The sequence below is a fragment of the Mauremys reevesii genome, linkage group 19 (genome assembly GCF_016161935.1).
Source record: "Mauremys reevesii isolate NIE-2019 linkage group 19, ASM1616193v1, whole genome shotgun sequence".
NCBI classification, from domain to species: domain Eukaryota; kingdom Metazoa; phylum Chordata; order Testudines; family Geoemydidae; genus Mauremys; species Mauremys reevesii.
This window is the reverse complement of record NC_052641.1, coordinates 24,037,499-24,050,037: the sequence shown is the minus strand read 5'-3', so window position 1 is coordinate 24,050,037 and position 12,539 is coordinate 24,037,499. Positions and strand designations below refer to the sequence as shown.

General features: G+C 49.1%; 2 protein-coding genes across 3 annotated transcripts in view; one reads left to right on the top strand and one right to left on the bottom strand.

Moving 5' to 3' along the window:
• The window catches only part of SCAI (suppressor of cancer cell invasion), a 92,869-nt gene extending 87,213 nt beyond the window's left edge, over positions 1 to 5,656 (bottom strand). For both annotated transcript variants that reach the window (XR_005589933.1, XM_039506719.1), the window contains exons 1-2: positions 5,515 to 5,656; positions 4,576 to 4,620 (exon numbers count right to left, since the gene is read on the bottom strand). Coding sequence is in view for 1 of the 2 variants with exons in the window: in XM_039506719.1 (XP_039362653.1) it covers positions 4,576 to 4,620; positions 5,515 to 5,567 (98 nt within the window). In the remaining variant the exon portion in view is untranslated. The remainder of the gene's footprint in view (positions 1 to 4,575; positions 4,621 to 5,514) is intronic.
• A 2,316-nt stretch (positions 5,657 to 7,972) lies between these two features.
• RPL35 (ribosomal protein L35) lies at positions 7,973 to 10,591 on the top strand. Its single transcript, XM_039507023.1, has 4 exons — positions 7,973 to 8,125; positions 8,597 to 8,733; positions 9,412 to 9,493; positions 10,363 to 10,591. Exons 1-4 carry the CDS (start codon positions 8,123 to 8,125, stop codon positions 10,510 to 10,512), a joined length of 372 nt encoding a protein of 123 aa, XP_039362957.1. The 5' UTR covers positions 7,973 to 8,122; the 3' UTR covers positions 10,513 to 10,591.
• Positions 10,592 to 12,539: the final 1,948 nt, after the last annotated feature.

Sequence of the window (12,539 nt, the reverse complement as noted above, 5' to 3'; positions counted from 1 at the left end):
GCAGTGTGGAAAAGCACATGCCTCTCACATGAGCCAAGTTCCTGGAAAGCATCTGAGTTACAGGACAATTTTTTTGCTTCCTCAGAAAGCTACTGACGGTTTAACCCTTTTCAATCTAGAGACACTGCTATAATACCACATAACATGGTGCTAATGTGGCTTAGATCATTTGGAGACGTACTCACAGCAAGTTGGATTATTGCCTAGATAGCCCAAATGGCATGTCAGGCTAGCTCCTGAACTAGAGGGCAGTAATCATATCATCCTACATCTTGTTAGTATTCTCAGCAAGGGTGTTGGTGGCTGCCTTCCAACTGGAACTGTACTCCACTAAGACAGGAGAAGACAGTATAAGCTCAAAGAGAGCCATCAGATTGGTTTGCTGCCCTCCCTCCAGGTCAGAGAGGAGAGAAAGTAAAGTATGAGAATCATGTGCAGAGTATATCAGTGTCCTGGAGATTCACCCTCCAGATCAGAAATCATTTCAAGACCAATTCTTTACCACCAAGCAGGGAACTCCCTGTGTTCCAGCTTCTGCAATCGTAAGGAAGGTTTAATTACATCACGAAATTCAGTGTCTGGTCTTTGTTCTATTACAACAACAGTAATAATTAACAAGACTTCAAAGAGGAAGTCTCCCCACCAAGGCTTTTTGGGATCACATTCTTCCCTTTCTGCCCAACATCCTGCGGGAACCAGACTGAATCCGATTACAGGACCCTACTGGGCTCCCTTGGCACATGTAAATAGCTAAGTAATGTTTATGTAGGCAGCTAATTAGCACACTTTATGGAAGCAGACCTCTGCTTACCCTCTGTGCTTCACACACCCCCCTCCATTCTTTTATGCTGCCCCCTTGTGCCAGAACAAGTAGGCTAAGAATGGAGTACAGCGGGTTGCTTGAAATCACCCCCCCCCAAGTGGAGCTTGCATACGCATGGCAAGTAACCTATGAGGAGTCCAGAGGCACCTTAAAAGCTAACAGATTTATTTGGGCATAAGCTTTCCTGCTAAAAACCCACTTCTTCAGATGCAATGCAGTGGGTTTTTTACCCACAAAAGCTTATGCCCAAATAAATCTGTTAGTCTTAAAGGTACCACCAGACTCTTTGTTGTTTTTGTAGATACAGACTAACATGGCTACCTCTCTTATACAAGTAACCTATGTTAGAGACCCAAGACCTAAGTCTGCAACAATCATGATTTCTAGAGAAATGAATAGGGGGAGTTTTGCCGGCACAGCCCTGATTTCCTTCCATCAGAGTGTTCTCTAGGGCACTGCGAAGAGTGCCACACACCACATCCATACACTTCCATAATACAGCCTTTTGATTTTACTTCACTGTTCATTTTAAAATACAACATTAGATAGCGGTTAATTTAAACATTTAAATTAATTTAAACTAGCCTCCTCTCAGGAGATTTCAGACTCTTTCATACTGGAATTCCTCTCCCACTGCCTCGTGTCCCCATGCCTAACAACAGGTGAGCCAGCAAAATGATGAATCCAGATTATCAAATTCATACCTACACATAGAGTACGATTCTTCTTTCACTCTAGTGAAAGTCAGAACTCCATTAAAGTCAGTGGCGTTAAACCAGTGTAAAAATGGTGTACAGTGCGAGCAGAAGTCGTGCAGCAGTGGCCTCCAATCATAGACCAGAGCCCCACTAGCAAGACAAAAATTTGCAGTTTGGTATGCATGGAGATCATCATTCTTAAGTGTTTAGCATGTTAATGGTACATTTATACAGCACAGCCCTCTGGCAAAGAGTTATTTTTCCAATGCTGTTTTTCAGACAAAGTGTTTTTAGAACTGAGACAGGTTGCAAACTCCTTAGCACAGGGACTCTGTCTCCCTATTTGTCTGTAAAGCACTTGGCAAACTTTGGATGCTTTATAAATAGCAGCAATATAGAAACAGACAACATAATTCAAATAAGGTACCCATTTCTCCCGCCAACTGCTATAGGCTTATGTAATTGTTACAATATAGATCTGACCTTTCACGTGAGTGTTGGGAACATTAACAGGGTGCCATTATTTTCACATGTCTCTACAGTTACAGTTTAACCAAGTTAGTGTCTCGGTGAGGGAAGGGAGGAAAGCTTCCCATATTTAGTTGGGAAATTGATTTCCAGTAGAATTCCAGCAGTTTCCTTCGAAGACCAATATTAAAATAGCTGGTTTTCTCTGTAACACAATTTGAGAGACAAGACTTTCAGACTTTCCTTTCCTCACAAATGGTTTCTGTAAAGAGATCCTCATTTTCTGTAGCGTAGTAGCTGGCTGCTGTAGTTGTGTATCCTATCTGCATTATTTTGGCAGCCCTGACTGATGGAGAATGATGCTCTTGCTTGTCACTAAGTGACTCAATGTTTGTTCCAATTAAAATAAAATACTGCTTGGCTTACAAAGACTCCCCAAACCATTCAAAGAGTGGGGGCAGGACAGGAAGGGGCAGGCCGATTAATCTCAGATAAAAATTAAATGTTTTTTTCCACAAATCTAATCTACAGTCAGGTGTGATGCTAAGGGTCCTAATCACTTACACGTTCAATGGACTGAGCAATGAAAGTTACAACTCTTATGCAACTGTGTTCATGTAAGGTCAGTAAATGCACTCAAGAGTAGCTGCTTCTGTAAACCACTGTGGCTGTCTCTACACTAGGATATTTTTGCTAAAATTCCCCATGACTGCCATTACCATTTCAGCTTTGTTGCTGGTAGCACTGGTGGGAGAGACAGTGCAGACAGGGGGTTCCTGGGTACGCTGAGGTTTTAATTGTTATATTGTTTAACCCAGTGCAGAGCAGGCCTACATGGAAAAGCATTTAGAATGCCAGCAGCTGTCTGCCACCCATCTACATGAGGGCTCCCACCAGTGGAACTGAAATTATGTTAACTACATTAGGAAATTTTTACTACAATTCCTTAGTGGAGACAAGTCCTAAGTCTCAAGTAATAACTAGCCCCCAAAGCTTTTTACCACTGCAACTCAACAGACTTTTGTGGAGTCACTTCCTGTTCTCAGTGGCAGGAGATCAGAGTAAGACCCTTGGATCAATGGAGTTTGGACTGAGTCAAGTGCTCAGGACCAAGACCTTGGTCACCGCAATTCTTACAGTAAGTAACAGGGAGAGAGAGAGAAGCAATAACAATGCACAACACAACTATTAACAAGCATATTTATAAATATTTCAGTTTGTGAATAAAATTCTCAACACATACATGCAGCTTTTTCCATCTCCCTCCCGACCCAAATCTCTCTCTGCTGAACTGACTTTGTCAGTCTGTACTGCCTAGCCCCAAAACCCATTGGGCATCCTATCAATCAACTGATGAAAATGGAATTCATTTTAATAGCCCTTAAGGCACAGCAGTACTGCAGGAGTTCAAAGCATGAACAGCAGACACAGGAGGAAGAAAGCAAGTAAGGGGCCCCTAAACTTTTTCCAGAGGGTGGCCCACACCTTAGTAGAGACACTTGCTCTAAGACAACCTCCCTTCCAATTCACTGTGGCACAAACTATCTTCTCTGCTACTTGCCTTCACGCAACATTCCTGTGAGATCCACAGCATATAAAAAATTAGGAAATTATTTGTGGCCTCTTTTAATGCAATTTAGCAAATGGAAAAGGAAATGGGCCAGCACCACTCACTCTATACTAACCAGTCTGGAGACTGCAGGAATAAAATATTTACTCACAAAGATCTCATGCATGTCAGTATTTGGACTGTTGTGTATGTTTCTCATTGTCAAACCTTCCCCCCTACAAAACATTAACACTTTTAGACTCCTGCTGTCAGAGGCTGTAACAAAGCAGAAACCATCAACTGAAAAGAGCCATGAAACCCACACCGAACCAGGCAGAATCTGGAGAATATTCGAGACTAACAACAGAATCCCCTTCCCTCTCCTCAGAAATTTAATGTTGAGAGCAAGGGAAAACTAGCCTCCAGAAAGGTGGCTAGGTGCACAGAACAAGGCAGCAGCAAGGATTTGCAGACATTTCTCTTCTGGGTGAATAAAAAGACACAGAAACTTGCATGCCTAAATGCAAGCAAAGGCATCTCCCTATTGGCACCTCCAGAGATATATACATATGGAGTGGGAAAGAAAACCCCTGTTGCCTTTAGAATCACTTCTATGGTTCTTAGATACTCAAGATCTTTCCAAGCAGAGAATCTATTTTCTCCAGTGTGTGTTTTTCTATCACCTGCATTAGGTACATTACACTACAATGCATTATCTGCCTTGGTCTGCAGCTTTGACACCATTTTACAATCCCCTCACCCTCTCCTAGGAAATTCACAGACATGTCACTTGACTAGGGTCTCTTGGACTAACAGAGCAGTTCATTTTTTGACTGAACACACTGGAACACAACTCCCACTGATTTCAATGTGCTTCACTTTTGCTTATGCCAATCTTGAGCCTGATCTTGTAGCAGGAGGCTCTGTAGAAGTGTCTGTGAGAGCAATGAGGCATGGTGTGGAAGAAGGTCTGTTTTGCCTATCCACAGTCAGCCATCACCAAAGTAAAGGAGGGGGATGGGAAATCACCATCTTACCTGGATTTCCGTTTGCGAGAAGGCTTCTCCACCAGGCCTGCTGTTCTGGAGGTGGGAAAGAGAGAGAAGGCAGTGACCTGGAGGGCCAGGGGAACGAGCACCAGGAAGGGCAGAGGGGGAACAGGCTCCAGGGTCCGCCCTGCCACCCTGACCTCCCTGGCATCATTCAGCACTAGGTAGGCACCAGCAGCCCGCTCGGCTCTGAGCACGGGCCGGGTCCCCAGGAGCTCAAGGAGGAGAGGGTCCAGTGGGGCAGGTGAGCCGGGCTGCCGGAGGGGGAGGGACCAGGCAAGGCACAGGGAATAGAGCACAGCAGGGGGCACTGCACAGGGCAGCGGGGCTCGGGGCAGGAGGGACAGAGCGGGGGTAAGAGTGGCGGGGGCAGGCAGGGGTCCCGGGCGATTACAGGGCGGGGGAAAGGAGAGTCGGGGGCATGTGGGGTCCCGGGCCGTTACAGGGCGGGGGCAGGCGAGTCGGGGGGTCCCGGGCCGTTACAGGGCGAGGGGGCAGGCGAGTCGGGAGCTACAGGCCGGGGGAGGCGGGGGAAAGAGTCGGAGGCTACTGGGGAGGGGGAAGGAGAGTCGGGGGCTACAGGGCGGGGGCGGCCTGGGGGAGAGTCGGGGGCTACAGGGGAGGCGGGGTCCCGGGCCGTTACAGGGCGGGGGCAGGCGAGTCGGGGGCTACAGGCCGGGGGAGGCGGGGCTACTGGGGAGGGGAAGGAGAGTCGGGGGCTACAGGGCGGGGGCGGCCTGGGGAGAGTCGGGGGCTACAGGGGAGGCGGGGACCCGGGCCGTTACAGGGCGGGGGCAGGCGAGTCGGGGGCTACAGGCCGGGCGGGGCTTCACGCGCTTTTCCTGCCGCCGGGCCGGAGCCCCCCCCCGTGCCGCCCCCGAGCTCCTGCCCGGCGCCCCCCGTGCGCGCGCACACGGAGCCCCTCACCTGGAGGCCGGGCCAGTGCGGGGCAGGCGCTGCCGGGCGGCTCCTCTCACCATCCGCGCCGCCTCCGCCAGCTCCGCGGCGAAGCTGCTCCTACCGCTAGCGCTGCCGCTCGCTGCCGGGGGAGCTCGGATGCTGCCTCAGACTAGACTGGGGGCGGACTTTCCCCGCCCTTTCCAGGTTCTAATTGGCTCATCGCTCGGCAAGGAGGCGACTCCGCTCTCTGACTGGCTGCAGCCCCCGTCACTCTCATGCCATCTCCCTAGCAGGATAGGTTGAAACAGCGAGTATGGCTCTTGCTGCTTAGATACGGACAGGGGCGGCTGTGCGGGAGGCAGGGGCGCCACCGTGCGGGGAGGGGCAGAACTGCACCTGGAAGCTGCCTACACCAGGGGCTGCCTGATAGCTACTGCTCAAGAATGACACACAAACAGCTGGAGAATTTTATTTATCATGTGCATGGTCATCTAGCCAAGCAATGGCATCTTCAGTGGTGTGATGCAGTTCTTCTAGGCCACGGCTGAACCTAGTCAGCAGGCATTCAGCGATAAGGTACGTCATCGGCTGTGTCGTGCCGCAGCTGCCCAAAGGCTGTCACAAAGGCCCCAGCGATACTGGTTGGCTGCACAGAGACCTTGCCCGGTCCAGAACCTCTTCAACAGGGACCACTGGTGACGGGGCAGGTCAAAACCAGGCAGGCAGATTGTGGCATCAGTGACGAGGGACTGGCTGGGGACTATAACAGATTCCTCTCGCCCGAGTGTTTCCACCCTAATCGCCAGGCATGGCGGATGAGACCATAATGGGCAACATGACGGCAAACGTGCAGCTGGTGGTTTTAAAAGGTCATTGTGCTGCAGCAGGCTTGGGTTGGTTTGTACTTTCTCCAGTAACTTGCCAGTGGCAACCTCTCATCTGATACAAGGAGGAGCGATATTGCTCAGAACTGGAAGCCATGCGAGTGGAGTCAGATGCAGGGTGCCGGAGACAATACGCATGGCAGCATGTAACTGCATATCCACCAGTTTGGCATGTGACCTTAGACCACACACTGAGTTACTATGCCCACCTGAAGAAGACAACAGCTAGTGTTCGACTCCAAAACTGGAGCGTAGCACTCCGCCACGGAATACGAGGTGGCAAGACCTGACGTCCGCGAAGCTGGAGCACAAGCACCCCATGATGAACCTGCCAGCTTGCTAAAAAGATTATTGTGCATCTTAACTTTAGCTGTTGTCTTCTTCAGGTGGGCATAGTAACTCAGTGTGTGGTCTAAGGTCACACCTAGATAGACTGGTTCTACTTCATGCTTCACCTTTTGATCATTCAGATAATTTTAAACATGCAGTTCTCGGGTTGCTCTGGCATGATGAAGATGGAACAAACTGGATACTGTTTTTATGACGCTTGTCAAATGCACAAATACAAACTGAGAAAATATATTTTTCTCTGATCTCTGTTACATCAACCTAAAGCTTCAGTCTCGCAGTTGGATCCATGCAGGTAGATCCTGTGCCCATGAGGAGACTCTTGGTCTACCCATCTGGAATCAACTGCAGGTTCAGGGCCTCAGATGTCCCATTAATAATAGCAGGAACACCATTTTCAAAAAGAAGCATGATTTTCAAGTTGACACTACCCAGTTAAGATGGATTTTAGCATTTTAATTGTCTTTACAGCGGGTCACATCAGTGCCTTGCACAGTATCCTCAGACAGCATTAACCTCTTACTCTCTAAGGCCCTAGTGATCAGGTCTGATTTATCAGCCCGCCATTGTAACATGGAATGTTACAGAGCAGTAGTTATGGTACATTATCATTCTGTATCTTGAGAGCTACTGTTACCTGTTACATTAGATACTCACAGATCAATCCGAGTATAAGGGCTGGTCTACACTATGGGGGGAGATCGATCTAAGTTACACAACTTCAGCTATGTGAATAACGTAGCTGAAGTCAACGTACTAAGATCTACTTACTGTGGTGTCTTCACTGTGCTGTGTGGCCCGGAGACGCTCTCCCAGAGATTCCCCTTGCACTTTTCATTGCGGTGGAGTACCGGAGTCGGGGCTAGAGCGATCGGCAGTTGATTTATCATGTCAATACTAGACATGATAAACTGACCCTCGCTGGATCGATTGCTGCCCGTCGCTAGTGTGGACATGCCCTGAGAGGCACAGTACCTGATCATGCAAGGGATCCATGCAGAGCCCCCATTGAAGCCCTGGGCCTGCCCATATGCTGAGCCACTGCAGAATCCCAGCCTGATGCAATATAATTACTTGGTCGTTACTATACTTATTATATTGGCTGATTTTATTAGAATGGCAGCAAGTGCTGGGATTGCTAAACATTAACATGCGTGCATCGAGTAACGAATTCTATTGACTCTGGACCGCAGGACTCCCACCCCTCCCCAAGGCTGGGCGCTCTGTAGCGGGCTGTACCATTGCGCGGCGAGTCTGCAGGGGGCGAGTTGCAGTGTGCCGGCTCCTCCCATCACCCCTGCACTGTGAGACCGGATTGGTTGATCCCGCCCCCTCAGGCTCTTTCGCGTTCTAACTTCTGGCCTCGCTCGGCTTCCGTCCTTTCGCTCCGAGCCGCTGCCGACATGGTGAGTGAGTTCTGCGGCCGGGACCCCTCGCAGCTCTAATCCGGAGCCATCCGCGGGGAGGGGGCGGCCCCCGGAGTGCGGGAGGGTCAGGAGGCCCGGCCGGTCCCCCCGAGGCCCGGCTAGTCCCTCGGGCGGGGGCGGCTGGCACAGGCCGGGGGCGGGGGAGCCGGCGCCGCGGGGACTCTGCGGGGCTGGCGCTAGGCCGCGCTGGGTGGCCCGTGGGGTCCGGGCTCAGGGGCGGGCTGGGCCCGGGGAAAGGCGGGGGCGGGGGCCGGGCCTGGCTTGAAGCCGGCTGGGCTCCGGTAAACGGGCCGGCCGGGGTCTGAGGGGGGGAGAGGGGCGGGCCGGGCCCGGGGAGAGGCGGGGGCGGGGGCCGGGCCTGGCTTGAGGCCGGCTGGGCTCGGGGGAGGCTCCGGGAGGCGGGCGGACCGGCCGGCCGGGGTCTGAGCGGGCTCTCGCTCTCCTTGGCAGGCTAAGATCAAGGCCCGCGACCTGCGAGGGAAGAAGAAGGAGGAGCTGCTGAAGCAGCTGGATGACCTGAAGGTGGAGCTGTCCCAGCTGCGGGTGGCCAAGGTGACTGGCGGAGCCGCCTCCAAGCTGTCCAAGATGTAAGTCCAAGCCCCGGGGGACGCTCGCTCTGGCTCCCACTTAGGGGCCTGGCCGTGAGCCTGCGGCGAGAGTGGGGCTGTGACGCTGCAGCTGCATTGGGCTGATCAGAACTCCCGCCTCTGTCTCGCCGTGCTGTGCCTCAAGGTGGGGCCTCTCCAGGGCCCCTGGCCCCAGCGTTATATTAGGCTACAGGTGCTTCAGCCCTCATCTAACCCCAGCCATAAGCTGTGGTGTGTGAGTATGTGCTGAGCCTGTTGTAAGGGGAAGGGAGCATTACTTCTTACAACTGATATTGCTGTAGCAGTTTCCTCACCTAATAGAGACAGGCTGCTGCTTGTTGATGTGGCACAGTTGAGATATATGATGTAGCAATACCATCCTTGTCCTGAGAGTAGGTAGCATTGAAGAGAAGCATGGCTGGAAGAGGAGGAAACAAATGCAGACTAGACAGGAGAAGGGGAGTTAGTTTAGTGTTTGGGTAGAGGGAAAGCTCCTGGGTGGTAAGATTCTAATTGTTAAGAGTAAAATGACTATATCTTGAATATAGTAAGAGAGAATTCTCAGGCAGTGCTTCCGTTACCCTAATCCTATAGTTCCTCTTACATATTTTGTAAAGTACTTGCTAGTTTTAAGCCTTTTATTGTCTGTGTTTTGAGGCCTGTTTCTTTACTCTGCAGCCGGGTTGTCCGCAAATCCATTGCCAGAGTGCTGACTGTCATCAACCAGACCCAGAAAGAGAACCTGAGGAAATTTTACAAAGTAAGTCCAAACTTTGTACTTTATTAGGCCCTACCCTACATTCCTTTCTGGCTATTTTCATATATGTGGGTAGAGTTGTGAGGCAAGAGACCCAGCTAGCTGCAAGAATAATTCTGCAAATGAGATTTTGTTTCAAATGTTCTAATCCTGGGGAAAGTATAACATTAATCTCATATTATAATGGTCCCTTTTCAAAATATTGTTTATTGCAAGACTAACACCCAGCACTGCTCTGAATTGAGTAGATGCAGTGTGAATCTGTTCTTGCTAAAGGATTCTTCTACTGGACAGCATGTAACTCTGTTATCTGGTTTTGTGTGCTTTCTAGTAGGCACAGGTGTAAGTGCTCTGTTGGAAAATACATTCGTAAAGATTGGCAGTCCTGAGGGATGAAATCATTGAGAACACTGGAACAGGTTGTTTGTTTTGTTTTTCCCCTCAGGCAGTGTGTTATTTCTCATGGTCCACATTCTTTCCTGTACACCAGGATTATCTAGAGCAGGTGCCCAAGTGAATACTTCCAGAGGTACTGGCAGACTCCTGGAATTAATAAAATCAGGAATCACCCAACTTTAGGCTGAAGTCCTGTCTAGTAAAATGGCTGGTAGTGACTGATGGTTGGTACACTACTCAGCAGCTGTGAGGATAATGCCATTTCCTAGTGGAGAAGAGTATGTCATACACATGAACGGCATAGGGAAGTTTTAGCCCCTGCTCTCCATGCAGTACCAACAGGCAGGATAGCTTTCTGCACTTGTACACACACAGATCCTCTGCAGATTACTGAACAGCGTGGATGCAGTGGCAAGGGTAAAAAAAACCACACAACCACTTTTGATGCTCATTTGTTGTGTTTTTTTTGCAAAAAGGGCAAAAAGTACAAGCCTCTTGACCTACGGCCGAAGAAGACTCGTGCCATGCGCCGCAGATTAAATAAGTACGAAGAAAGTTTGAAGACCAAAAAACAGCAGCGAAAAGAGCGCCTGTACCCTGTCCGGAAGTTTGCTGTTAAGGCATAAACCTTTTGCATACTATGGATCTGTCAATTATATTGGCCAGCTTTTTCTCATTAAACATCAAGTTGTTTGGAAACTGACAGGCATAGATACTTGTTTTATAGTATGAATTTGGTTCAGAACTCATAACACTGTATGGAGGAAAACGATTCAGTTAGAGATCATGGGAGCCTTACGCTAGTGTAGCTTGGAAGATGCTAAAGTTAATTTCTGTCACCATTTGCATTATAAAACTGTTTGTTTAATTTTCCGTAGTGTCCTCTATAAAGATCATGCTAATGTTTTAGGCAAACATGAGTCTTTGCAAATATCTGAATCCACTAAGCTTTTAAGTTTTGGGGCAGAAGTATTTAACTTAACTTCTGGCTTCTCAAAGTGAATTAGTGTGTGTCTAGTAGTTGAGAGGATTTTCTATTTTAAGATTTTCTCTAGTGTCAGTCACTTCAGGATCTGATCACTGTACAGATAAATTAGCATAGTGAGGTCCCTTCTTTGCTCTGCCTCTTTTGCCAGAGCTTATTTTGAGCAGTGACTGTACAGCTGGAACTCCTTACTGTTATTGCTCCAATGAACCCCAGTATATCCAGTAAAAATGTCTGTATAGCAATTGATGATATCTGTCATTCTAAACCATTTGGCATACAATTCGTGCTTAAAAATTACTAGCATTATTAGTAATGCTTAGGCTATTATGTGGAGATTCACCTTACTTTCAACAGGTGCTCAAGTGTGGCTCGAAAGCTTATTGCAATCTTAATCTTGATTTCAGAGGATTGGCCACCCTCTGAAATGAAATTGAGAGAGCACTGCATGCTGCTGAGGATTTATAGCTCCCAAGAGGTGGTTCTTTTATTACAAGCATGGAGGGCTCCTTTTGCTCCTGGCAAATTGTCAACACTGCTCTTGGCTGTGCAGAACTTATCCCTACTTTGTGCTTCTGTCGTGTGAAGATGGAACAGTCTGGGTTGAGGTTTCTGCACTGATGAATCAGCAAAAACTTGAATTAGCTATGCCTGATATTCCAGAATATTCACTACAGTTACTTTTATATAAAGACCTTATCAGTTAGCAGGTATGTTTGTCTCCAGTGAGACCAAAAAATCGTGGGCATGTAGGTGGTTCTGAAAACTAGATTTGCTTACTTATGAGTAAGGCTACGATTTAATCATGGGTATTTTTAGTAAAAGCCATGGACGAAAAACAAAAACAAAAGAAACAAACAAACCACAGCTCATGACCTGTCCATGACTTATATCATAAATACTCCTAGTTTAATCTTGGGGAGGTGCCCTAGGAGGCCAGCTGCTGCGCCAGCCACCCCAGGACCACTGCCGGGAGCCACTGAGCTGGGGCTGCTCTGGTCACCCCGGGACCGCTGCTGAGGCAATCCCCAGGGCCAGCTTCCCTGGGCTGCCAGAGCAGCAGCCAGGGCCCCTCAAGCAGTGGCTGGCTGCCTGTGTGGCTGGCTGCCTGTGTGGTTGGCTGCAGAGCCACTCCAGCAGCAGCGGGTGTGGCTGGCTCCAGGGCCAGCTGCTGGGTCAGCCCTGGGGTCAGCCACACTGGCGCTACAGAAGTCACAGAGGTTGCAGGAAGTCACAGAATCCGTGACTTCCACGACCTCCATGACAAACAGGGAGCTCTACTTAGGAGTCTTGTTTGCAGGCTCCTTTCAGTCCCATTGTTGGTTCATAGTGCCTGCTGGAGCTAAGATGTGTGGCCTCCCCTGCTAGTCAGTGACACTTCAGCCACAGGACTCCTGTACAGAGCTTTCAGCTGCATGTTGGAAGAGAGCAAGATGGCGGTATGTACAAAATCACAGTAATATGAAGATTGTTTTTTATGGTGCAATGCAGCTTTCAAGATGTGTGACAGTTCCCTTCTCCAGCAGAGAGCAGGCATCACCTCAAAGGCCATTGTCATAATAGCCTGCACCTATAAAGAGATATAGCGTACTTCCTTACTGATGTTTCTTGTTTGAATAACCTATGCTGTTGTACATTATCATCAGTGCTTTGGATATGATCAGGCTC